Here is a 27,791-nt window from a genome sequence, read left to right as displayed (position 1 = left end):
TTCTTCCATTCCTTCTTGTTTCTGATTTCTTGAGCATGATGATGGAAAAGGTACATCTAATGACTTTTGGAATTGAATAGGTTTCTGCTGTTATCACATAATCTTCACTCTTGTTGATATTTAATTGTAATTAAATACTGTACTTCAATGTATTGTCAGTCCATCATTTACAATATATTTTTTTATTTGCTTCCTTTATTAATGACATGCTTTTTGAGTAAGAGCCAATGTAAGCAAAAGTCTTAAAGAGAAAACATGAGTGAAACAACACAGTCACTTAGAGAAACAAAGCAATTCAAAAGATTGTATATGTATGAAGACTTACACTTAGTGGGTTACTTTTTCAAATGTTCAACCTTTCCCACCTCAGGCAGTCGTCGATAATTTTCACAGTAATGCATCATAAATTTTCATAGATTTTCCTATAGCTGGGAACCTGATTGGATCTTTTCTTCCCTGTATATTTAGTAATTTTGTAAGAAAGAATAAGTGCTCTGTGCATTTGAAATGCTGTACGTACAATACTGTATACAGTAGATTTTTTTTTTTTTACTTGGAGCTCTCAGAAGAATCTGAAGAGATGGTGGAAATGTTTAAGATGTGGGAGAGCTGAATGTAGAGGAGAGGACTTGAAAACAACAAGGAAAGCAATGCATAGGATGAGGAAAGGAAGCAAAGAAAAAGTATTTTTTAGGAAAGTGGTACTGTGGTGGGTGTGAATTGTGAATCATACTGTGCACCAGACTTAGTTGATGGTGAAATAAGAGGCGCTCAGGGTTACGAAATATTCATGAGTAAGATTTTAATACCCAAAATGTATTTGAGGCCCTTCGGGGAAGAGAGGGGTGTTGAGAATCATTTTGTGATAGATTGGCAGGTCTTAGAATTGGTAGAGCATTAATGTTACCTTTGGGGCACTGGACTATAAAGCAGGAGTTGATAGAGTAGCAGTAGGAAAGGGTAGCTGCAGCATGGATGAAATGGAGAGGTAGCTGGATTGCTGGTAAATGAAAATGTACCGTTAATAGAGTGTAAAGACATATTGTGCTTGTGCTCCTCTGTGCATCAGAAACTTTGACATTGACAAGTAAAGTAGAGCTTTTGAGGAAGTGTAACTATGGAATGCTTTGAGCTCCACACCCAGAGTGCAGTACAAAGATTTTAGTATGAATGAGGAAGGGGGATGTGGTATCAAGAGGGTCAGAAAAAGGTGGGGTCTCAAAGATTGGACGGGTTGAGAAGAGATATGGAACAGCTGATCAGAAAAGCAGCAGATATGGAAGTACCAGGAGGGATACTGTAGTACGGCCTAAGAAAATCATGGAAAAAGAGAAAAAAAAAGTTTAGACCTATAGGGAGCTGAGGCAGAAGGACCACTAGACAGAAGAGAATGGAAAGATCTCATTTTATATAAGTGATTTACCAAGTAATTACATAGCTATTAGTTTCAAACTATCGCGGCAGCTTAAATTCAAAATTCATGCTAGCGCTTCATTGTTTAGTGTAGGTGACCAGTACTGCCCACTAATGGGAATACTAGGAACGACTTAGCAGACAACCTCATTGTGTTTCTGCTGGTCTTGATGTAAACATCAGATCTTTGCAGAATTTATTTTTTATTATTATTTGCCGGTTGTATAACCGGATTTCAGTGAAGTATTATCACTAATTTCATTGGCCTTCAAGCTTATAACCTTTGAGATCAGTATTCTATCGTTTGGTTGCTTTTAAGATTTTATTCAAGTTCATATTTTCGCTATTCTAGCGACTTTGCAATAATTTGATTAACTCTTCGTTACCAAGTAGAGTAATAAGCATAAACTTTGCTACCGAACCGATATTTACAGTAATGAAATGCATACCTGCAAGTCGTAGATAATGTTTGCTAGGAATTAATTAAATATCTTATCACACTTTCCTTTGCAGAGAACTGAAAAGTGTAGGGGCAGAATGTAGTAAAGAAAGAAATTGTGCTTAGTGTTTGGCAGTTTGCGATGGGGTTTGAGATGATTTGGCGCCGAAAAATCGGCTCCGGGGCCAGTGCCGCTGCATACATCTGCTGGCTCTTAGCTTTTGAGCTACCAGCTGGTACCAGTTTTCCCCCACATCAGTTTTCTCCCTTGCTACTAGTAAGTTTTCTCCTTTCTCCCTGCGACTCATGACTCCTTCGCTGTACGCCTTTGCCAGTCTTGTGTCAGGGTTAAGCAGATATTAGCCTTGTAATTATGAGGGTGTTGTGCAGTGGAGGCCCAGCTGCTCATCCCTGCCGGCGCTCTTAGAAAGGTCCCTGAGACTTCCTAATCTTGGGAGGCATGCTAGAAGTCCAACTGAGGAGTTGGTGGAGTTTACATGGTAATTTGCCCTAAGTAAACGTTGCCAGTCCCAGGTCTTGGCAGACAGCCTTTGGAAAGGCGTCCATAGAAATGTGCTTTCCAGTGTGGACTTGATGCGCCGATGGCGTCTTTTTAAATGATTCTAGAAGCCTGAAAAAGGCGCTACGTTTCAGCTGCTAAAGTGTCCGACACAGTAAGATTGGACTAGAGGTGCTGATGGCATTTTCTAGTGATTCTCAGCCATTGAAAGGCTCATTTCAATTTAACTTTAAGTATCCGAGCGCTCAGTAGTGTGGACTAGAGGCACCGATGGTGCTTTTCCTAGTGATTCTCTTCCAATGAAAAGGTTCATTTCAGCTGCTGAAGTGTCCGAGCACCCAGTAGTGGGGACTAGAGGCGCCGATGATGTTTCTTCTAGTGATTCTGATCTCCCAGTGATGTCCAAGCATCCACCTGTGTCCGCACGTCCACCTGTCCATTTGGCGCCAGCTGTCAGGCATCCAGCGCCACAATCCGGGCACCAGGCGCCACCTCTTCAGTATCAGACTATACAACCTGCTTACAATCATTTTGTCTCTCTCCTCAGTCTGTCCCTGTCTAAACCCAAAAGCTACAAGAAGCTGACACTACCACTTCACCTTCAGCATGACAGTTGTTGTCTGTAAAGTCCTGTCTTTTGCAGACCAGGGGACTTTGCATCCCAAATTTATAGAGCTTTGAAAAGCTCCCACCTCAGCTTTCTTCATCCTCAAAAAGCCAGAAGTCTCTCAGGATTTGTGGTTTGACTTTTGTTGAAAAGAGGGCAAAGACAAGTGTCTTATCTTTCCCCCTCTGGTGTTTGATGGAAATTAGACACGTTGTCATAGAGTTTATTGACCTTCTTTATTGGAAGTTTGTTAAGTAAAGGTTTTCTTGATTGACACAGCATATCTGGCTAAGTAGTTAGAGGACTCCCAAGTGTTCACCGAGAAGCTTCTCCTTGATGTTCCTCTTAGTCCTGTCCTGTGCGGACAAGACAGTTGAGATGGTTTTGAGAGATTTCTGCTTTTCTTTGGAAGCTCAGATAGAGAGCTCCAGTGCTCCTTCTGTGAGAATCACACAGTTGCAATGAGCCTACATTTCCTCTTCCTCAATGCAATCTCTGTCGCAGGAGTCAACTTTTTGGATGTCAGTCTCAAATCTCGGAATTATTTTGGCTTTTCTGTCTGCAAGAGAATCGAGCTACTTTCAGACGGTCTGCTAATTTCAAGCCCGTTCTTTCTTACTAGGAACATTAATGGATGAGTCTGCTGGGACTGTCATCCACCGAGATGTTTTCAAGTTAGACAGACTTCATTGGAGGGTTTTGCAATTCACCCAGTTTCGAGATTTATGGCACAGACAGTAAACACCATAACATTTTTGGTTCTTCACGGCTGCTGAAGATACACATGACACTCGCCGTTCTCCATTTCTGTCAAGCAGTAAGGAGTCTGGCCTCATCTCACAGCCTTTCTGCAGTTTCGCTGTGGTTTTCATCTCTCTCTTCTGTCCGTCATCCATGGAAGACCTTACTTGGGCTCCAGTCAAGAAGAGAAAGTGCCTTGATCCCTCTCCGTCCAGTGCTTCCTAGCGGTGCCCGTTCCTGAACGCCTGGAATCAACTTCCAAGCTCCTGGCACCTGGCACCAATTCCCAAACTCCCAACATCTGTGCCAGAGCGTTCGGCACTATTTAGCCAGGAATAGGCTCTTGCTGCTGAAAGCCTAGCTCCCGCTCATGGACTATTTTTCTGTTTACAGCATTGCGTCGGACTGCAGAAAAATTTGTCGCGTTGGTTTTGGACACGCCTTTGTTATCCTGTGACCAGGTTTTTTAAGCAAGTCCAATGAGAGTCAATCCTGCACTGATGTCTGTGTCCGCACAGCTGTCAAGGCTCGGCAGGGTCAGCAACTAGGCCACTCAGTTGTCAGCGAGTCTGCACGATGATATGCAAGCTCACTCTGTTGCTTGTTGTCCGCAGAATCAGCTACAAGTCTCCATGGTCCACAGCTCCCTTTGGTTAGAGAACAAATTTTAGGACGGAGACAAACCAGACAGTCTAGTCACCCATTCTTCCAGTTCGGGGATCTAGGCTTCGGCCTCTACAGCATTAGTCTTCTCTCGAGTCATGCTCTTACAGTCGTTCTCATTTTCTGACTATGAACATCAGTTTCCTGAAAGTGTCCATGTATTTCAGGACAGCGGACATCCTTGTTTCCCTTCAAAGAAAAGCTCGAAGGTGTTGAACATAAGACCAATTGGGATGGGGAAATACAGCTGTATATGTTGTTTTTTCCCATAGGCCCGGATTTAAGTCGAACTTGCAGTGGTGGCTGCTGTCCAAACTTAGTCTTTCAGAAGGGAAGTTCCTTCTCTGAGACTAGACTTCTGCTCAGCGCCTTCATCTAGGTTGGGGAACCCGCTCGAGGAACCGGGAAGTTTCCGGATCGTGTCCCCAGAAGAACGGAGCCTTCATATCATTGTCAGAGAGCTGAAGCAATTCATTTAGGGCTTCAGTGCTTTGCGATCCTTTTTCACTCCTAGACTGTGGTAATTCATTTAGACAAGATCACAGTCCTAACCTTATTATGTTTGCAAGGAGGCTCTCTTGCTCATGCTCTCTCCACCAAACAGCAAGAGAGCTTATACTGTGGACAATCAATCAAGTTTTCTAGTCTCGATTTTTTCTGTCTACTGTAAGCTCTGGGGGACGAACTGAGCCGTCAGAAGTGTGTTCTTACCTCTCAGTCGACCCTGAATCCCCCGGTCTGTCGGGTTCTGTAGATTCTATGGGGCAGACTGACTTTGGACCTGTTGGCCACCTTAAGGAACCTTCGTGTTCCTCTCTTGTGTTCACCAGTCTCTGTCCCTCTAGCATGGGCAGCAGACACCATGCTTCAAGTTCGGTCCATCTTGGACCCTTACTTCTTTCCACCCTTCAACATAGTCAAGGAAAGGCTGAACTATTTTCAGGCTTATCACAACGTTACAATGACCTCTCATTGTAACCATGATATAATGCCACAGTGGTTGGTGGACTCTCCAAGACTCCTTCCTCAATCCATATCTCTCAGTCAACCTTACCTACAAGAGATACCAGCAAGGGTGACTACTCTTACCCAGACAGATACCTGGACAGATACCTGGACAGACTTCACACTGCTCGAAAGCTTGTAAGAATGTAAGGTTTTTCAAGACGTACTACAGAGGCTATAGCTAGTCGCAGACAGTCTTCTATACCTGTCTGTCAGACTGTGAACAACTTCAGTAGATGGCGTCTCAGACTCCCTGTTCCTTCTTCCAAGGCATCTGTGACCCAAAGTGCAGATTGCCCCTCTTCTGAGATCTAGAATCTCTCATATTCCATTAAGGAGTATTGAGCTACAGGCTCAGTAACACAGTTTGCTCATTTACCCTTGGAAGTTTAGACGAACAAGGACCCTTCCAAGACCTGGACCCATTCTTTCTCCCTTAAGAACTTATGGAAGAGAAGGCTCTGGGAACAGAGCTCCAGGCACTCATGAATATCCACCAGCTCCTGAGCTCTTTCCTCACCTTTCTTCCAGCTCATGCTCCGAGCACCTAGGAGCGCCCACTAGCTCCTGAGCTCTTACCTCGCCTTACTTCCAGCTCGCCTGGGGCCAATTCTTGCTCTGAGCACCTAGGAGCACGCCACCAGCTCCTGAGCGTCTACTCACCTGGCATCCAGCTCGTTTGGCGCCAATTACAGCCTGGCACCCAGGAATGCCCACCAGCTCCCGAGCTCTTACCTCACCTGACTTCCAACTCGCCTGGCGCCAATTCTTGCTCTGAGCACGTAGGAGCACTCCACCAGCTCCCGAGCATCTAGCTCACCTGGCAGTCAGCTCAGCTGGCTCCAACTATAGCTTGGCGCCAGCTCAGAGCAACCAGTGTCTGGCGCCAGCTCCCGATCATCTGGCTCTAACTCTCCCCTCATCCTTGGATCTGTGGAAGAATGGAGAGCTCTATCTAGTTGGAGTTTCAGGTATTACTAGAGCAGGATCAGTAGAGCAGAGGGCCATCCATAATCTATAGTATTGTGGCATGGACTCTTTTCACCCCCTACCTAAGAATGCATTGTCCTTTATTCTAATGCAACATATTTCTGAAACCACTCACAGATTCAGGAGAGCATTTTGACTATGTTTTAGTGAAAGCTAAGGACGTCAGAGCAGCTTCTACCTTATTAGCTTTCAGGCACAAGATGTCCCTTACTTTCGTTCTGCAGTCAACCTTCTGGATATGTATATCGTTCTTCACTTCTCATGACTTTTAATGAATTTAAAAGTGTTAATATTTTTGCAGTACTTTGCAATCATTATTAGTGACTGGCATGGTATCGGTGAGTTGTCAATTTTGGAGGAGCCCCGGCAGGTCGGTTACAATGTATCTTGGGCACCCACTACTGTTAGTGGATGGGTTGTGGTTTTTATTTCAGTGTAGGTGACAGTGTTGTCTGGTTGTTTTATTGTGGTACTGCACCCGGGGCAGGGCCACTTTTTGAAGTTTTGCTAACCTTTGGATAACTCCTTTGCAGCAAAACTTCTACTGATGCTTTGTTAGCCATCGGAATACTCCTTCACTGCAAAGCTCCCACTTAAGCTCCTTGGTTATACCGCCACACCACTAAGGACTAAGGTTAAGTTGAGGAACTATTCTCGTGCATTGCCTTTAATGCTAGCAACTTTTCTGTTTCAGATTCATTACATGTCTTAATGTTTTGGAGTAGAATATGTCCATGTATCCCACCTCCTGTCAGTGTGGGATTCAGCTATGTAATTACTTGTTAAGTTACTTATATAAAAATGACTTTTTTTATAATAAAATAGTTTTATATATACTTAGCAAATAATTACGAAATTGGAGCCCTCCCTCCTCCCCTCACGTGGACACAAGGGCACAAACACAATGAGGTTGTCTGATAAGTCGTTCCTAGTACTGTATTCCTGTTAGTGGGCGGTACTGGTCACCTACACTTAACAATTGAAGCGCTAGCGCGAATTTTTAATGTAAGCTGCCGCGATAGCTTGAAACAAAGAGCTATGTAATTACTTGGTAAGTACAGGCAGTCCCCGGTTATTGGCAGGGGTTACGTTCCCGATGGCGCAACGATAACCAAAAATAGCTGATAATAGCGCCAGTAACCGGGAATTGGCGCATATCAGTACCGAAAATCCAGTTATCGTCATCGCTAGACAAGCGCCGTAAAACCAGATCACCAATAACTGAGGCCAACAATAACTGGGCACTGCCTGTATATATGCAACTTTATTTTATTATAAAAAAAGTCATTTTCACATATTACCCCTTGCAGGAAAAGTTGACCGAAAATATTTATGATGTACTGTTTACATCTTGCTGATCTTGAATTTTTAATGAATTTTTACTTATAATTTTAATAGCTTTTTTTTTCCCCCCTCTACAGTAATCATGGAAGAGGTACGAGACAGGGATGTGGGCGACGTGTTAGGGTTGCTCGAGAGCCCCCAAGATGAAGTTGTCCAGGAAGTCAGATCAATTCTGAAGGACACTCTTGCCACCACACGTGAGGGATGGCTCATCTCAGGCTTGCTAGAGTATTTTTTTGTATCAAACAGGTGAGTTTTACATTTTTTATTTCCGGAGTTAGAAGTAGTTGTTTTCAGTAAGCCCTCAAAGATGTGTCCAGTTAGATCCAAGGGGGACTGCAACTCTGACGGGCATAATTGGATTAAGTCAGCCCTAGCCTAGGCAAGCTTGACTATGCAATTTATTTACCTGACCCTGTTCAAACATACACCATCTTTAATGCTACGAGATAACTTAGATTAAAAAAAAGTTCATACATAATTGTCTGGTAAGTAAAAAATTTTCTCTCTAATGGCTTCATTTATACCAAGCATAAGCCCCATAGGGGGTAGTGCCATCAGTGCACTGTAGACATTAACTTAAGGCTCTTTGCAGCTTCCCTTTGGCCCAAGAGCTGCAATCCTTTCCATTTGTTTTACTGTACCTTCATTCATATTCTCTTTCTTCTACCTTACTTTCCACCCTCTCCTAACAATTTTTTCGCAGTGCAACTGCAAGATTTTCCTCCTGTTACACCTTTAAAACCTTTACTCTCAATTTTCCTTTCAGCGCTGGATGACCTCTTACCGCAGGTCCCAGCACTTGGCTTTTGGCCTAAATCTTATTTTCATATAAGTAACTTACCAAGTAATTACATAGCTATAGTTTCTAACTCACGTGGCAGCCTTTTATTTAAAAATCGCGGTAGCACTTCAGTAGTTTAGTGTAGGTGACAAGCCCCGCCCACTAATGGGAGTACTGGAAACAACTTAGTGGGACAACCTCATTCTGTTTCTGCTGGCTCATGAGTCAACATCGTGGGCTTGCTGCAGCTTTTTTATCGGGTTTTTTGGTTATTCTTGCTGGAATTCGGTGAAGTATTGTCGATTTTTTGTAGCCTTCAAGCTTTTGTAAGCTTTGTCAACATTTTTGCCTTAGATCTTGTCTGATTTGAATGCATTGTGTTTTCACTAGTGTAGCGAGGGTTGTAAAGCTAGACTGACTAAGTCATCATATGATTCACATACTATTTGTAGTAAATGCAGAGGGCAGGTCTGTAGTAAGTGGAATATTTGTGATGAGTGTAAGGATTAGGATGAGAGAATGTGGAAGGTTCTTGAATCTCCCCTTAATAAGCTTGAAAGGGATAGGAAGAGAAAGACGTCCTCTAGGGCCGAGAGGAGAGCTTCTGTTAGTGTAGATTCTACCCCTAAACTTAATCAGATCTTAGTCCTGCTAGTCCTTATTCCCCTATTCTTGCCCATTCTCTTATTCCCAGCCCTCCTGCTATCAAGCCACTTATTCCCGCTCCTGGCTCCCATGCTTCCAACCCTGATGGTATTGCTGGCCCTGAATTCAGGTTCAATAAGAAAATACGCCTGGTAGTGCATACTGTGTATGATTTGGGGCCATCCCTGAGAGTCCTAATGGACAAAGTGTTTCAAGAAGAAGCATCTAGTGATCATAAAGTGTCTAGTGATAGTGTAGTGCAAGTGGAGGAGGTGGCTTTTCGTCCCGTCGTTTCTCTTAGGCAAAGGTCCCTGTCCCGCTCCCTTAAACCTGGGGGAACATACCGGAAGTCCAAGGGAGGCCGGTGGGGTTTGCCCACAGATAGTTGCCCCTCAGTCAAGCCTGTTGCACAAACCCAGGTTTCGACAGACGGCCGTTGGAAAGGCATCACTTTGGATGTGCATCATTTGTCGTCAAGTTTGGAAGGTTCTGATAGCATGCACCGCACGTGCTTTCTCGATTCATCCCAGCTATTGAAGAGGCACGCGGATGACCCTCTTATCCCCGCTCTGGCCCATGAAGGAGTGGTTCTCAGACCTTCTACAGGTTTTGGTGGGCTTCCTCAAACTGTGGCTACTCAAACAGCCTCACTTAAAGGGATACCACCAATGTTTGCCCACTCTTGCTCTGACAGGCTTCAGACTGTCGGGAAGATTGTTAGAGCAAAAGGCTTTTCAAGAGCAGCTGCAGAAACTGTTGCAAGATGCAGACACCAACCTTCTCGCGACATCTACCAAGCAAAGTGGACAGTTTTTCTTAGATGTTGTCTCAGACATAACATCTCATCTTCTGAGACATCTTTGACCCAAATAGCGGATTTCCTCCTCTATCTGAGGACCTCTAGAGGTCTGTCCTCTTCCACCATGAAGGGGTATCGAGCTATGCTTAGCTCGGTTTTTAAACATAAAGGTCTGGACTTGTCATCAAACCCAGATCTTAATGACCTCAAGTCATTCAAATACTCCTAAGCAGAAGAAGGCTGATTTGGTTTCATGGAACCTAGACATAGTGCTCGAGTGGCTCACAGGCCCTTCTTTCGAACTCCTCCATTCCATTTCCCTAAAGGACCTCCTCACTCGGAAGACACTCTTCCTCGTGGCTTTGGCGGCTGCCAAGCGTGTAATTGCAGGCTATTGATAAGAGGGTAGGCTTCTCCCAAGGAGATGCAGTACTGTATGCTCTTTAACCTGGGGTTTCTTAGCCAAGAACAAGGACCCATCCAAGGCCTGGCCTTGTTCCTTCCACCATGAGAGTTTAATGGAAATTCTTGGCCCAGAGGAGGGAGGAGAAGGGTTCTTTGCCCTGTTAGAGCCGTAAGATATTCTCTGCACAGGACCGAGAAGATTAAAGGGCCATCCAGCAACCCCTGGTGTTCTGTCAAGAATCCTTCTCTCCCTCTTTCTAAGAACACATTGTCGTTCTTCCTAAGGGATCAGATTTCCGAGGTGCATTCTCAGATTCAGGAGGACATTTTTCCTTCTAAGTGAAAGTGCATGAAGTCTGAGCAGTTGCTCCCCCTCTCACTTTCAGGCATAATATGTCCCTTTCGTCCATTCTTCAGTCGACCTTTTGGAGGTGCAAATGGATCTTCGTGTCTCACTTCTTAAAAGAAGTCGAAACGGTGTTTGAGAATTGCAGTACCCTGGGGCCATTATCAGTGGCTGGCATGGTATTGGGGGAAGATATTCCGACTCATTCAGAGTAAGTAGAGCATTTCAAATCGTCAGTGTTATCGTATAGCCTTAAACGATTGGAAACGTACTGACTTGATCATTAGCCTAAGTCTTATACTACAACACCCAAGTTACTTCATTCTTATGATAGGTCAAATCGTGATTAAATCAATGCATTGCATTGTATATATTAACTAAAACGATATAAACATGTTGTTGGCGCATTCAGTGTTCCTAGCTCTAAATACAGTACTGCAGTTAGATTGGCGTGAGCACAATCTCTATTTCGTGTCCCTCATCCAAAGCACACCTCAAGAAATTCTCCTTACATTTAGATATGCATATCTCCCAAAGGAAGTTTTCCCTAAATGTACTTCAAGATGAACAGGAATACTTAAGTATATTTGAAGGCACCGACAACTATGGCTACATTCTTAAGTCCCTACTAGCTCGAACCACTCTGTATCAAGGTTATGAAGAGACTGACTTCACGGCCGTCTTTGACTGACACCAAACCTTAGACTAACCTCTGGACAAACAACCGATACCATAATATCCTTCTTCTACATAATACGCATTTCCACTTTACGTAAATTTCAAGAGAATACATATGTAAATTTAAAGAGAATGCATAAAACTATACCACAACTTGCAGAAAAGTACAACCCTCTTGTCGAAGTTGCAACAGAAGAAGTATAGGAAGCATTCTTTCTCTGCTCTGTCTCTTCGCCTTGATGTAGGGTGTCGAGTTTTGGGGAGCCTGGGGGTACTTTGTTCTTGGAGTACCCACCATTCTTAGTGGATGGGCAGTGGTTTTTTGTCAGTGTAGGTGACAGCGTTGTCTGGTTATTTGTTATGTTGGTACTGTGCCAAGGGCAAGGGTACTTATGTATGTCTTATCTGCAATCAGGCCTATCCACTGCAAGACTCCCACTTATGTAGAGACGACTGACTGCTCAACCACCACGCCACAGGTTAAGATGAGCACAAACCAGAGGCAGTATTCACCTGCAGTAGGTCTCTTACCAGGAAAGGAAACAATAAGCATTGTTGCAGTGCTACCAATCCTTTGAAATAATAAGCATTGTTTCAATGCTACCAATCCTTTCTGTTTCAAAGTCATTACCATACCTTAATGTTTTGAAATAGAATATGTTCATATATCCCACCCCCAATCAATGTGGGATTCAGCTATGTAATTACTTGGTAAGTTACGTACGGTATATGAAAATGACATTTTCATAATAAAGTTATCATGTATACTTACCAAGTAATTACAGAATCGGAGCCCTCCATCCTCCCTTCTCGTGGACATAAGGGCACAAACAGAAAGGGGTTTTCTGCTAAGTCGTTTCCAGTACTCCCGTTAGTAGGCAGGGCATGTCACTTACACTAAACTATCGAGTTGCTACTGCGATTTTGAAATAAAAGGCTGCCGCACGAGTTAAAAACTATAGCTGTGTAAATTACTAGGCAAGTATACATGAAACTTAATTTTATGAAAACATATTCTTGTCCTTCCTATAAAAGCATATGGTCATTGTTTAGATTTTTGTTACACATTGTATGCACAGAGTACTAAAAAGAACACTAGTACAAATGTTTGGTTAACCCCTAATGAAAGGGGCATGCCGAGTGCCGAATCTCGAGGAATTATCAAATTTTAGTTATTAGCAGTTTTCAACTGTTTTATGTCTAAACATATCCTAAAGCAATAATGTTAAAAAGAATTATTAGATTGATTTATTGACAATTTTGTTCATTGTAAAAAGATTCATAAGAAATGTCTGTATGAATAATGATGGATAGAATGAAGTAAGTTATACATTGTTTTGGACTGTTATATGTGTAAATAAACATATCTTGAAATGTTATTGCTAAAAGAAAATGTTTAGATAGTTTCATGGACAATTTTGTTCTTCGCTTGTATGGCACTGTGAACGACAAATTGTAAAAAACGTAAAAGTCTATATGAATAATCCTGGATAGGATCAAGTTTGAGTGATACACTGCTTTGGACTGCTTTATGTGTAAATAAACATATCTTGAAACATTGCAAAAAAAATGTTTAGATTGGTTCATGGACAATTTTGTTTGTCGTGTGTATGGCACTGTGAATGACAAACTGTAAAAAATTCTGTAAAAAGTGTCAAAAAAATTTACACAAAAATAATTGTCACCCACTAAAATATACCATTCTCTCTAGCGGTAGCATCATAGAGAAAGCAGATTATAATGATATATAGGGATAACTTGCTGAAGATGTCCTGATTCTCTCAGGATTCTTGAAAGTCCATAAATTATATTTTGTTTTGCTGTTTTCTCAAAACTTATTTTTTCAAAACTAAATGCTTATTTCTCAAAGGAGACAGAACCAAATTCAATTAAACTTTTACAGAGAGTAGTATAACTATGTATCTTTGTTGTGTCGTCGGGAAAATCACTTTTCAGTGCAACTTTTATTTTTGCATATTATTTTTGAAAAGTGACGTCATGATTTTTTCAACTGCAAAACAAATGATCTTAGAGGTTAAATTTCTAAATTTTCCCACGAGAGAATTTTCGTAGAATAAGTGGTAAAGATTCTAAGCATATCCCTTCAATCATAAGGTAGAAACAGTCATTTACTTTATACAGTAATGGGGCCTTATGGCTTCGTGCTCGCCTTACACTAATCTACCGTGAAGGTTGTACACGCTAACGAGAAGTCAGTAGAACCCGTGACAAAAATGGGGTGCGTTGAAGGTCGGAACATCTTTGTTGCTGTGAAATATGGTAAATGGAGGTAGGGTTCATGCAGACTACGGCTACATTTCTACACAAGCAGAAGAGTACAGTATCTCTTTTGGGGGTTTGAAACTGGAGATGTCAATAATTGTTCTTGTGGTGGAACCTTACAAGTAGAAATTGAAGTAATTTCATGTATTTACAGTAAACCCCCGGTATTCGCGTTCTCACGATTCGCGGACTCGTGCATTTGCAGGTTTCTCTGTGGAACATACCTACCCATTATTCGCAGAAAATTCGCCCATTCGCTGTATTTTTCACTGAGAAATATTCACTAATTACTGTATTTTCATATAATTTTCATGAATAAAAGCACTTTTCGTGATAAAACTATTAAAGTACTCAGGTAAAAGCATTTTTAGAGGGTTTTTCTTGTGTTTAAACTATCAAAATGGACAGTTCTAAGTGTTTTTAGAGGGGTTTTAAGTATTTGTGGATTTTAGCTATTCGCGGGGGGGCCTGCGGTACGCATCCCCCGCGAATACGGGGGGTTCACTGTAGTTGGTTATAAAAATGTAATGAAAATATATGCTGTGTATTAATGAAGACCAGTACATTTAGCAGTGCGTGTTTACAGTATATAGAATCAACAACTTGGCTGCTTTACAGTGTTTTCAGATTTTTGGAGTCTAGCATTAAAGAAATTAATTTTTTTCCACAGAAAATAGGACTTGTCTGAGATGGTTCATAGTACATGATACTAGTATTTATTTTAGTATAGAGATACCTTTGTATATTTTTAAGATTTTCCTTTGGTTTTAAAATTTTTAAGAGGGAAGTATATTGTATTTAACTTCATCTGGGATATTAATCACACACAATTATTTTCAGTGGCCGCCTCCTTGATATTGTTTTGGGTGTGACAGAGCCACATGACCGCCATCTCCTTGAACGTATAGCGGAAGGGTTGAAAGGGGCAGACCGCTTCCGTTATACTTGCCTCTTGTTATATGCTGTACGCAGGCAGCCGCCACCCATGTGGTTGAGGAAGTTATTGCAACATGGGGCAATGCGCGAGCTTCTCCACACCCTTGCAACAGACGAAGATGTTCCTGTCCTGGTAAGTGGTGTTATGGCCCTTGTAATGCTGCTGCCCGTTTTGCCCTTGGAAATGGGAAGACTACATCTGTCGAATGTGTTAGAAATATTTTGCCGTTTAGTTCGTTGGACTCCGAAGTTGGATAAAGATGAAAGTTTTCAACCTTATTTGCAAGTGGCTGTTTATTCGTTATTCCATCGTTTATATGCTCTTTATCCATGCCACTTCATAACCTGTCTCCAAAATACCTTTACTAAACCAGGCTTCTCCCCTTGCTTCTTCACAACATTGAAGCCCATGTTGGAAAGTGTTCGTCTCCACCCTATCTTGATAACTGAAAACAGGGAGACTGAAATGGCAAAGAGTAGATGGATGCATTTAGAAACTCACCAGTTAATTCAGGAATGTTCTAAACTCTGCATTGATCCAGCTGAAGCAACATGTGAAGAAGTTGTAGGCGCCAATTTCTCTCTTGGTGGCGGAAATGAATTTGATTCTTTGCCTGTACCTACCAATTGGATGGTAAGTGCATCAGGAAACAACTTTTGGTCCCCAAGTTTAGCTCATCCCTCACCAGGCATGACAGGCAGTTCAAGAGGCTCAACTTCAGTTCCCCACACCCCTGTGTTTCCCATACTAACTCCAAATCACAGGCCTGCCGCAAAGGTAGCTGAATCACCACCTGAAGCAGCTGTAGAAGCAACCCCAGAAACGACACCTTTTACATCACCCTTAAAGATGGACGACAGCAGCACAGTTTCCCGACGACCTGTGCAGTCTGTGCGTGCCTTGACCCCGACCACCTTAGGAAATATAGACTCCCAGAGCGGCCAGACTGGTGATGCTGAAATAAATTGCAGTCCATTATCACCCTTAAAGAAAGACCAGACTCCCTTTAGATTTCCTGACAAACAAAATCAAGATTTCATTATGCGAGCTGAGCGTAATTCTATCCTAAGCCGTAAATTGCAAGAGATTCAGAGAGAAAGACAACAAATGAGTAAAGATAGTTACTTTAGCCAGAGTGTGGATGGTGAGAACAAAGAAGAAGATAGTGGGGTAGATGGTTCAAAAGAGAATGTTTTGCTTTTTAAGAGTAAAAGTGAAGATAAGTCTGCAGATTTCTCAGAAAGTGGACAAGACTCAAAAGATGATAGCAGAGGTTTCTATGTAGATGTCAGCAAAAGGAGAAGGAAACTTTCAGTTTATGATGGTAGTCGACACGTTGACATGTCTCAACTTCCAGTTGTACGCAGTGATGTTTCTAATGGAAATGTTGACTCAGAGTTAACTAATGAAGTTCAGACAAATGAAGTTGACAATGCAGAGCCTAATTTCACAGTAACAAATATTATCGATCGTAGAATATCTGAGGAAAAGGAATGTGAAGAGAATGAAAGTCGCAGATCATCAGATGAGCCCAGAATAGTTGTTGATAAGAATTCTGATGAACCAGGAAGTTTAGGTTTAGGAGTGCCTAGCCAAAAATCTATGACAGATATAGTTAAAAATGTTAGAACAATGAGGCTCAGATTTCTCAGTCAGTGTGGACCTCCACCTGATTTGTCTCAGTATAAACTTACTAGTTCAGGACGTGGCACCCTTTCCCCGACTAAATCTGCAAACTCACAAAATAGAACCCTACAAAAGAGTTCATCTTGCCCACAATTAGCTGGTGATGACAGTCTTTCAATAATCAGTGGAATTGAAGTCAGGGTCAGAAAAGAATCTGCTATGTCCTCCCTTACTTTGTCTCCCACAAGACAAGCTGTTGTCACAAATGAAGCAATGACACAAACTGAAGAAGTTAACGTTATTAATCCTTACGAGCAGCTTTTAGATGCCCTGGTGTCTGGTCCTACTCATGGAGAGAAGACAGGTAGGACTAAAAGTGATGTAGACACCAATGATATTTACAGTCCATCACCCCATAAACTCTTAGATGAATACATACGTCAGTGTAATGAGACGTCCAATGGTACCTATAATATATGGCAGCAACAGTGTTCACCAGCAGCAGCTGAGGGGCTCAAGGGACAAGTTCGGCTTATGCAGACAATGCTCCTTTTAGAAAGGTACAAAAGAGAAGTTCATGCAGAACGCAATCGCAGACTTCTTGGTAAAGCAAAGAAAGTTTATGCATTAGAAGAACAGCAGCAGGGTCTGAGAAATGAGGTCAGACAACTTGAGGATGAAATTATTAGATTGAAACACGATTTGCATAATTTACAGTTGACATCAGCCAACAAAGAACAGCAGCTACAGTCTGCTCTGAACCAGCAGCAAGGAAAGCTAAGTCAAGTATGTCTAGAGAGAGACAGTGCACAGCAAGAAAGAGATCTGTTTTGTGAACAGTGTAAGAGTTTAAGCAAAGATAATGAAGCTTTAGTGGACCAGCTACATACTGTTCAAGCCACACTATTGGAAAGGGAAAGACAGCTTACTGTACAAGCCAGACTGGCTGAAGATAACAATGCATTGCGGCATCAGGTTGAAATTTTACACAAACAAATGACATTGATGGGTGAAGTACAAGACCAATATAAGCATGAAGTTTGGAAAATGTCCATGTCTGGTCAGGGAAGTAGTTCAGGAGTAAGCCTGGAGCGAGTGACTGCTCAAAGACAAGTAGAAGAACTGGAAAATGCAAATCGTATTACCAACATCAAATTAGATGCAGCTTTAGCACGAGTGTCTGAACTTGAACAAGAATTATCGAAAAAGGACAAGTTAGTTAGTGACCATCAAAAAGAATTGCGCTCTGCAAGAGAAGCTGGTTTAGAACAATGTCGAGCTGTAGAGAGACGTTGTCAGGCACTTGCTGCGACAAATCAAACTTTAGAGAGCTACATCTTGGAACACAACGATCGAATAGACAGATTAGTCCGTCAGGTCCGTAGGTCACAGCGTGGAAAATCTGTATGTAGTGATGGGTTTGATATTGATCTCGAATTATCTGCCTCGCCATCTTCTGCCAGTGGTAGTAGTGCAGCCACATCCCCACCTGATGATCCCCTTCTCTCGAGACAACCAATTGCACTTAATAGGTTAGATGCTTTGGCAGAATTAGAGTTGGAGCCTGAGGGACGAAGAAAAACCTAGTACTGTCAAGTGTTGAAGACAAGGCATTGTCTACTGTTAAGTGTTATGTGGAGCTCAAACGCTTATGATTCGAATGCTGCTTGCATACCGAGTGGATATCCATATTTTCTTGAAATATTGAGTTATTTTGTGGTAAATTCGAGCATTTTTGTACTCTAAACTCTGTATGGTCATGTGAAGAGCTCAAACAAATACATTGACTGTAGCATTCATGGTGACACGCATATTCACCGTAACTGGTCATGTGCTTGGGCTATATGTTCAGGAAGGATTTTGAATTGATATTGTCATGGCTGTTAAGGCATTCCTTGATGCTCGTTTAATTTTATTAGATGGTCTTGAGCTGATTGATTGCGTGATGGACAAGGAAAGGATTATAAGTTGGAAGAAGTTACTTCATCCTCTTTCAAAATTAGGGGCAGCACAAGTGTTTTGATAATGTTGTTTTTATAATTATGTGCACACACAGTCTGTGATGTCTATGGTGTTCATTAAATTGAGGCCAATGTTTCTAGCAGCCTCTTATATTTTCTTTTGTACACTGTATTGTACTTTAGTATTGCCAGTTCTAGATGATAAGTCATTCTTCTTTAAGTGGGACGGGAATTCTTTAAGTGGGACGGGAAAAGTTAAAACCAACTTAAGATTCAGAATATTGGTTTCAAAATCTTTTAACCAATGTACATTGAGAGCTGTTGTGCAGTTATTGTATACATTAGAGATTATTTTCATCAGATTTTTCTACATTATTTTAAGAACTGGAATTGTATTATTGGTATTTCTGTAGAGGAAAACTCACACTACTCATGATCTTCAGAATCACACTTTGTCTTATTTCATTTTTATTGCAATTCAACAAATATAGTTAATGAGGTGATTGTCATGTTGCTATTGTTTAAGATAAAGCTTGACACAATGGTTTTTATTTTTTTTTATGGAAAGAAAGCAATGGATTATGTTCTTGAAACATGCATGTAGTATAGAACTGGAGTGTTTTACATACAGGAGGAGTTGAGTGCTGTCGTGATGACATTAAAGTATTGTATTTACGGATTGTTACTTTGCTCATATTTGTTTTGTAATTTTAGAATCTTGTCCATAGGTGAACCATTCTTTGACAATGACTTCTGGCCCCTTACTATAAAGTTTGATACTTTTTTGGTTGTATCTGGAAAAACAAAGCTCAGAACTGGGAACTTTCTGGGTAGGAACATTTAAGTGCTTGGGTGTTACTGTATAGCCCACCTTATCTTGAGCAAACATTTGTAAGCAATAGATTTACGCCTCTTTATTCATGCTTATATTTTTTTGGATGTTGGCCATTGATTGCTTGAATACTTTACATAATTTGCATCAAAGATTATCAGCCTAAAAAATTTTTATGCCGTATCCTCGAGGTTTATTGCATAACAATTCAGTTTGGTTGATTGATTCAGATGAAATTTCTCAAGGTGATTTTCACACACTTGCATATGACTGTAACTTGAGTAAATGGAAAGAATGTTCTTTTTGGGAATTGATAAATGAACGAGTTCAAGGCAAATTGCATGCGAGCTTGATTGCTTATGTAACCGCTGTTTTGGTTGTGTGTGTGTGTGTGTGTGTGTGTGTTAGAATTGCCATCAGAACCTGTACTGAAAGTCTGCAATGGTGGTGTGAATTGTATCCAGTATGATAGTGGTAATATTGTTTCCAGTAAGTTATCTGTTTGGTTGGTGAGTTATAAAGCAGACATTGTTTGATGCTAGTCTAGTCATTCCAATTGAGGAAAAAGAATTGTGCTCGAGTCTGTTCAAGATAAGTTTTATTGAACATTAGCCAACAACAGAATATTCTATGTGAAAAGGCAGTGAAGTTTGGCCATGCCCAAAATTGAAGTAGATATTGTATTGTTCTTTTTATAGGAGTAAATCTTTCGATTTATTGGTTGAAATTATTTAGTAGAAAATATCTAAAAGTTACTTGAGTAGAATCCATATGGGTGTAGAAGGAGGGGCAGTAGTTGCCTGTGTGCATGCATGAAAAAGGTTGTAAATGAGAATGCTGCAACGTGCCTTCTTTGGGTGAATGTATTGTGGATTGTGCCTAAGTAAATGATGCAGTAGCCTTATAAAAAGTGTAAATTCCAGTATGATACTCTCCCTGGAACAGTCAAGTTAAAGAACGGATCTCTTGGTGGACGAGTAAGGTTTGGTTTTGGAATGAAATTGAAAGATAGTGTTATATGAGTGTTGATGAACTGATGTGCAAGAAATCATAAAATGGATTTTATCTGAATGTTGCGGAAGGATGAGAACACAACCGCCCTGTCATGTAAAAGTAAACTCAAATTGACTGAATTATGGCTTATGGAGGAATTGAAGAATGGATGCTAGAAAAATTATTGGAACAAAGTTGTTGGGCATGTTGAGCTTTTGAGTGCGATAGGATCAGAGAGCCCTTGTCACAATCAGCTATCCTAAACACTTGCCACAAATGTTGGCAGTGATGAAGTTCTTGAACACATTATTCATAATTCATAGAAATGAACAAGTCCATTTGTGGAAAATGCTGTAACCAAACAGCAAGGTTTGTAGAATGATACCCATAGCAGACAGAGAGGAGAGATAGAGGGGACTAGCTTTTCATGTCAGCAGGTGATTTCAGGGGTACACACAACGTATGTCCTTATAGGATTGCTTTAAACAGGTTTGTTAAAAAAAAAAAGATGTGGAACTAGATTATTAAACCGGTGAATTACAACAATCCCTAATCAATTTTGAGTAAGAGAAAATGTGATAATAGATTTATTTTTTTTATGAAAGATGTAGTGTAAACTGGTTTTTGTAGAAAAACCAGTCAACTGGTTAGCCAGAAGACCAGTTCAGAGGCATTGTACAGTAGTAGTTTTAGTCGTGATCTGTTATTGCTTCTCAGAAATGCGAACAGACACTTATTGTGTCTAGACCTCTTGACCGGCCACTAGTCACAGCCATATAGCCGGGGTAAGAGATTACAGTCGTTTGTGCACCTTTATATCTGTGTATATGAAATTCACGTTTCTTACAAGAAATTCATTGTTACTATCAGTGAGTAGTACTTATGCTCGTTTAAATAGGTATGGCAAATTTTAAGGTCTGAGCCATAGATATGACCAGTGTCCAAAGGATTTTACACAAGTTTCTATTGTTCAAAGATTGTAAAAGAAAGTCCTTAATTCCACAAAGAGATTTACGCGTGTTCATCTCATTTCTTGAGAAATTGAAGCGATATTGCTAATAATTAGCAGTAATATTTTTTGACCTTACATTGTTAGAGACTTTATTGTACATTTTAGATGTTGAAGAGACATAACCCTCCCTCCCAAAAATGAATGTATATTTGATAAGGCAGTGCTGGTGGGTAGGATGGCAAAAATGTAACATTTCTTGTATTAATGAGCTCTTAAAATGGAGTGATTTGTGGTGTGATGTATTAAAGTGTACAAAATATCATTAGATATGATTCGAATTGAATTTTTTTATTTCTTTTTTTTAAGTTCTGAGAGTATTTTAATAGCATTTTTGAACTTAGCATTGCTGTTACGTTCATCACGAAATCCAATCTTACAGTTATAGCATGTTATAAACTGCTCCAAATTGTAAATATAATTTGTTTGTTGTGCCACTTGAGAGCATGAACTTTTGAGGTAAAGTTTATCTGTACCAGCACTTAATTCTCTGTCCTCCTCTCTAGCTTTCTCTAGGTCATCGGACCGAACATCCTTTAATCAAATCTCTCTCTCTCTCTCTCTCTCTCTCTCTCTCTCTCTCTCTCTCTCTCTCTCTCTCTCTCTCTCTCTCTCTCTATTTTTGAAAGTGAAGTACAGTACTAGTAAATGTTTACCATGGAATTGGGTTCAGTTGCCCTTAAAGCAAATAGCTGTGAATGTCAGGCTTAAGTGCTGGTTATAATATTTTGTACTGCATACTATACTAGACATTTAAAGTGATTAAATTCGCACCCTACAAAAGATGTAATAAAATTTGCTTGATCATCAGGTTCAGTTGTCTAAGTGGCTGCTTTGTGTATGAAGGTCAAAACCAAGTAAGGCACACTTCAGTGTTGCAGTTGTGAGCCAGTCCGTACTGGGGAAGACGAAAATTTTTGTTTGGTGTTTTGATTTGAGCTTTTGAGGGGGTTCCAATTTGAGCTTTTGAGAGAATTGTTCTAAGATCGTTTTTTCAAGTGGTGGCTTGTTGTATATGGATGGCACTTCCCTTGTAAGAGAATTTTAAACATTTGAGCTGCTCAGAATTGCTCCAAAGGTTTCTTTAAATTTCCAACTTTTTTTAACTGACGGTTTCCGAAGTAACAGATACACTTGAGTGAAACTGTCATCATTTTTATTGCTCTCTAGTGAACAAATTTTAACAGAAATAACTGTATGCATTTTTGCCTTTTGTCATTGACTGCAAAATTATTTGCATCTTGTAACAAAACACAATTGTTTACATTTCCCCTCTTTTCCATCTGTTTTGAAAATAAAAATTTATATTTACATTGAAATTTGGTTTTATTTATTAGATAATGTATGACTATCCTGGGTTGTATGGATCTGGTTTTGATTATTTTTTATCCAACCTTAGCAGTTAGTTTCCTTTAATATTGTACACACACATTGTGTAGTCTGTGATTATCCCAGTGGCAAATAATTGTAATGCCTGATAATGTAGTTGTAATCATTTCCAAAATTCTTCATAGAAGAAATGCAAATTTTTTCTTACGTTGATCTTATAATTTAATATTTTTATTATAACTGGGTTAAATTTTCTGGTTATTTGTTTGATTTATGTATTGCTGGAATCCAGTACTCTTTTCAGCTTCTTTTGAAATTACATAAGCATCAGAATTTGTTGAATTCTTTTCGCTTAAGATGTGGAATACTTGTAATTTCAAAATTATAAATAACCTTTGCATCACGGACCTAATTTTTTAACATCATTGTGTTACTTGAGTGCTGTAAAATTGCTGCTAGTTAAAATATTCTTCCAAGTAATAAATACAGCCTTTCAGTTTTTTCATGGCAGCCATGATTTTTATCAGATTGATGATTGAAGCAGCATAATTGAATGTACAAATGGGATCATTGCAATCTATATGGAATAAGGGAAATGTGGATTAATCGATGTCTAAAGTTCGCCTTGTTCAGTGATGAAGCCGTGTCGACATTTTGGAGTTTTGATTAGATCTGAAGATGTTGGAAGTGAAGTACTGTATAATCTTTTGTCTCTGGGAGCAAGGAATGCACATATCCTTGCTTAAAATGCAGCTGTGGAGATATGTATTGTAATGAAACTTGAACGGCAGATTGTGAGGCAGGTGGCCTCGTCCTCGCAATTGAAATAAAAAAAGAAGTTCGGACAAACTAGTATTTTTGTTTTACCTATCTTCAAGTAAGATTTTCTTTTAAGTGCAGCACTAATGTTCAAACAGTATTCAGAAGAGCAAGTTAGGTGAGATTTTTGACAATGTAAACCTCCCCAAAGGTGATGAACTGGTACTTACTCCTGCAGACTTTACATTATGAGTACTGTATTGTATTAACATAAATTATAATCCCGCAGACAATTTTAAATTTCTGTAGTCCATGAGAAGTACCATTCCGGCTTTTAATGTACAAAGTGATTTGTACATGAAGCTCCCAAATGCTGAACAGCAGGTGAAAAGTTGTAACGGCTGTAGATCAGTAGTACAGTGCTGCATAACCTTTCTTGTGAGAGGGGAATTTTCCCTCATTTAACTTGTTACTGCATTACATAATTATAACAGTTTAATGGCATCTGAAATCTTACCTTTTATGTAAAGTGAGGAACTGAACAATAATCTGACTAGACCATAGAATTCTGAAGCAACTCAAGAAAGCAATTGTATTGGATATGGAATTTTTATTATTATCACAATGGAGGGAGCAGTAGCATATTGTGAAGGATACGAGTTTCACTTGTTGTACCACAAAGACCGTGTTCATGGCATTTGAACCAACTTATTGAGCCTAATGTATTGATGATCAAACTGACTGTGTTTAAATGCTGCATCAGTAAACTAGTAAGGTAGAAGTTAATTATTCCCAATTACTGTACTGTACTTATAAGTCACCATTTACAATAATGCAGAAACTAAAATGTTTGACCCCACAATTATATAATGTGTTTTCGAGAGTTTTGGAGCAAATGAAGTTGGCACCATTGATTTCTGTTGCTTATGATGTATGGAACTCTTGACAGCACAGGTGCTATACCTCATGAGAAACTGATAGCCTGTCAGCTTCTGTCATGTCTATCTAATATATATTTTCACACTTGCTAGAAAATGTCAGTTAGCTGCAGTTTACTACATTTATGTTGAGGACAGCAGTAGAAGAATTTGTATAACAGGGTTCTCACCAAGTCAGTGTTATTATCCCAAGCAGTATGTAATAGCTTCGCTGATGGTAGACTTGCTTTTGACAATACAGATTAGTCAGAGTTGTATCTGAGTGAATGAAGATAGCCAGTTTTAAAGTGTCATTTTCCAAACTTGCATAGCTTGGATACCTGTGCTTTCAAGTTTAAATCCCAGATTGTATAATTTATGCAATGTACATTGAAGTGTGATTTTTTCCAAATCTGCCAATAATTTTAACAGGATATCATTAGTCATGATGAATTGTCATCTCAAATCAGATTCAAGGAAAAGAAGAATCTCAAGAAAGGCTTGAGTGAATATGGTGGGTAAAGAATAACTTACGTTACTTAAAGCTATAAAGTGATGGTGTGGGAATATGCAGTTACAGATATGATTATTTGACATCCAGTCAGAATCAGTGGTGGTATCTCAGAAGACCTAGGGGGGTGCATGGAGTAAGGAAAAACGACTGGAACTACTGTACAAGATCTCTGTCAAATAAGTCTTTGAAAACTGCAAGTTAGTAACTTCGTAGTAGAATTTCCTGAACGCTGGGTGAGGAACCTAAGTGATGCCTGGAATCTTAGAAGAACTATGGGACTGCTGTACATATAAGGATCTATTGGAGAACTTTCTTAGTACACCTTGTATAACATTGTAAAGGTACAGTACTTGAAACTAGGTGTAGAAAGAAAATAAAAGCCAAGTTGTGGAAGCTAGATCTTTGCTATATCCAACAGCTTCACTAACTAAAATTTATAACCCATTTGTTAGCAGCACATAAATCTAATAAAATTGCCTTGCCAATTATCATGAATATGAAAATGTTTTAATTTCTTTTTTTGAATAAAACTGAAATTCATGTAATTACAGGAGTATTTCCCTGGCCCTCTCTTCTTAACATGCTGACAATATTTAACCTGTTTATACGACATATACATATTTAATGAAAATACTTTATATAGAAGAATTTCTAGAGGATTCTTGCATATATAGATTCATCGGTTTAGAAAAAATCATACTAACTGTGTTCTGGATGTAAAATACCCTTGAATCCATTTTCCTTATCCTTCATTGTTGCAAGAAACTGCCTGGACACCAGCTGAGAAATTTTTTTTACCTGAAAGCTTCATTTCCCTTGTGGATGTTTATAACTAAGATAATTGGGAAATGCACAGTGGTTTTTGAATACAGGAAAGAATAGACAAAAAGAAAAAGTTCATGGAGACAGATTTCAGGGAGAGAAAGAAAGCAAAGTAGAACGTGCTCAGTACTGACATCTAGATAGGGAAGCTGATGATCAAGCAGAGATGAGAGTTAGAAGGAAACGATGTCAAAGCCATGTATTCAGGGAGTGGCATTGCTGTTAGAGTAGTCCGCAGAAATATTAACGGGTAAAAAGTAAAAGCGGATACCCACCGGAACGAGGCCTGGGTTGTTGGTAACAACAGATGATGATGAGAGAGAACAATAGGCAGAAAATTTTTTGAAATTTCTGAACAATGGATGTGATCCCTGAAGTGGAATCTGTAATCAAGAAACACGAGATGGGATGCACTGGACTGTGGTGGAATCACTGCAGAGATGCTTCTGGCTGAAAAGGCAATGGGACTTCTCATACTAACTTGACTCTAACGGAAACGAGATCAGTTGGTTGCGAACATGAAATCATAATGAAAGGTGGCCTGAGAGGATGTGGTATCTGTAAAGGCATTACACTTAAATATGCTATGACGAAAATATTCAGTATGCTCATCCGTCATAGGACAGAGAAAGTCATTAATAACACACTAGGAGATGAACAATCTGGTTCTAGAAAGGGCATGAGTTACACAGATCAAATGAGTATTAAGACATATTGCAAAGCATTGTATGGAAATGTAAAATCCCCTTTTAATGGTTTTGATTGATTATTAGATGGCATTTGACTGCCTACAGACCAATATTATGGAAGGTCTTACGTCACTATGGTATTCCCGTTAGATATGTAAAGCTAATTGAAATTATCCATGAATGTAGTGTAGAGTTAACGCTGACGTTCGTTAGGTGGAATTTCAGTGAGGTGCTACATGGAAATGCTTTATAATGAAAAGAAAAAACTGGAGATGAAGAGGTTACAATGGAGTACTGTAACGGTAGAAAGCCGACAGACAGAATATGCAGGTGGTACTCTTTTAATCAGCAAATCATCACAATGGTTGTTTACTAGAATGCATCGTACATCTAGACAGATGGGACTCAAGATAATCTAATAAAATCAAAAGTAATGAGGACAAAGTAAGAGCAAAAAGACAAATTTACACTGGCTGGAGAGAGGATTAACGATAATGAACCTTTCGAATATTTAGGAACAACGGTATCCAATATATGTTCTCTGGTCTGGATCCTTTGAAAACTTTAAAAAATGCAAATCAAGCAATGGGTAGGTTGAATAAGATTTGGGAATCAAATAAACTAAAAATACATATGAAATTAAGGTTGCGTTATTCTCCAAGAATCTGCATTGCAATAAGACCTGCGTCGTGGCATGACAGTGAGCCCACACACACAAGATTGGTCGAGTTTAGAGTAACGCTTTGGGAAGAATGTTATGATTCAGATGGCAGGATAGAGTTAGAAATAATATAATTGAGGAAATCGATGAAGTTCCATATGCAGATGATGTACTGATGGAAGGGAAACAGACAAGGCTTGGCCATGTCCTTTGTACCGCCCTTGAGAGATTATTGCGCGTTAGTGTCATTTGGGTTCCAGTGGGAGCCACAAGAATTGGACCCAAGCCTACCTGCTTGAGACAAGTGAGCCTGAGGTCTAAAGACAATAAGAATCCACATTATGATTTTATCGGTTGTCTCTTTCAGTTTCATAACTTTGGCTTCATAATTCTTATTAGTTTTGGCAACTATCTCTTGTTAGGTCACTTGTGTTCTAGTTTTATACTTTTTAAAATTTCAGTATAGGTTAAAACTCATTCATATACAGTACTAATCTATATTTTATAGTTATCCCGCTGAACCTAAATTGGAATGGACTTGACCAAGACCTAAAGAACTCTCTCTCTTCTTTAGGTCTTGAACTTGACCCTGTCGCCCGGACATATATTGGGTTACTAGATAAACTTTCTAACTACTTCTTCAGGGGGTGATTATGGTTGCCTTCATAAAAACAGTTAATTAATAATATTTGGTTACGATTACACAATACTGATAAATATTCGGTTCAATTACGATTGCAGAATAAAAGCAAATATTCAGCTCGTATAAACACCCCCTGAAAGATATCTCTTATAAATAGTACTGCAAACTGTTTCAGCAAATACCTGATTATTAGGCATAACACTGCTGTAAGCCAAGTCCAGAAGTTAAAAAAAAGATGCTTTTGTTTACGTTAAAATAAAAGTAACACTACATTGCATCATTTTAGGTAAGTATGGACAATTTTACTGTTTCCGAAGGTCAGTCTCCCTTTTCGCCCCGCCCTAATGGTCGAATACTAAAGAAGAAGAGTGTGGATTGGACGCTAAGCCAGAGCAAGTCTTTTAAAGTAAACACCAAGAAAATTGCATTAACAGCCA

General features: G+C 39.8%; 1 protein-coding gene across 3 annotated transcripts in view; it reads left to right on the top strand.

The window, feature by feature from the left end:
• LOC136841556 (hamartin-like) overlaps nt 1–23,198 on the top strand; it is a 32,532-nt gene extending 9,334 nt beyond the window's left edge. For all 3 annotated transcript variants that reach the window (XM_067108540.1, XM_067108538.1, XM_067108539.1), the window contains exons 2-3: nt 7,800–7,971; nt 14,503–23,198. In XM_067108540.1, coding sequence (XP_066964641.1) covers nt 7,805–7,971; nt 14,503–17,812 — 3,477 coding nt within the window. In that variant the 5' untranslated portion in view covers nt 7,800–7,804 and the 3' untranslated portion in view covers nt 17,813–23,198. The remainder of the gene's footprint in view (nt 1–7,799; nt 7,972–14,502) is intronic.
• Nucleotides 23,199–27,791: the final 4,593 nt, after the last annotated feature.

Source organism: Macrobrachium rosenbergii, chromosome 9, assembly GCF_040412425.1.
Source record: "Macrobrachium rosenbergii isolate ZJJX-2024 chromosome 9, ASM4041242v1, whole genome shotgun sequence".
Taxonomy (NCBI): domain Eukaryota; kingdom Metazoa; phylum Arthropoda; class Malacostraca; order Decapoda; family Palaemonidae; genus Macrobrachium; species Macrobrachium rosenbergii.
This window is presented reverse-complemented; position numbering and strand designations above follow the sequence as displayed.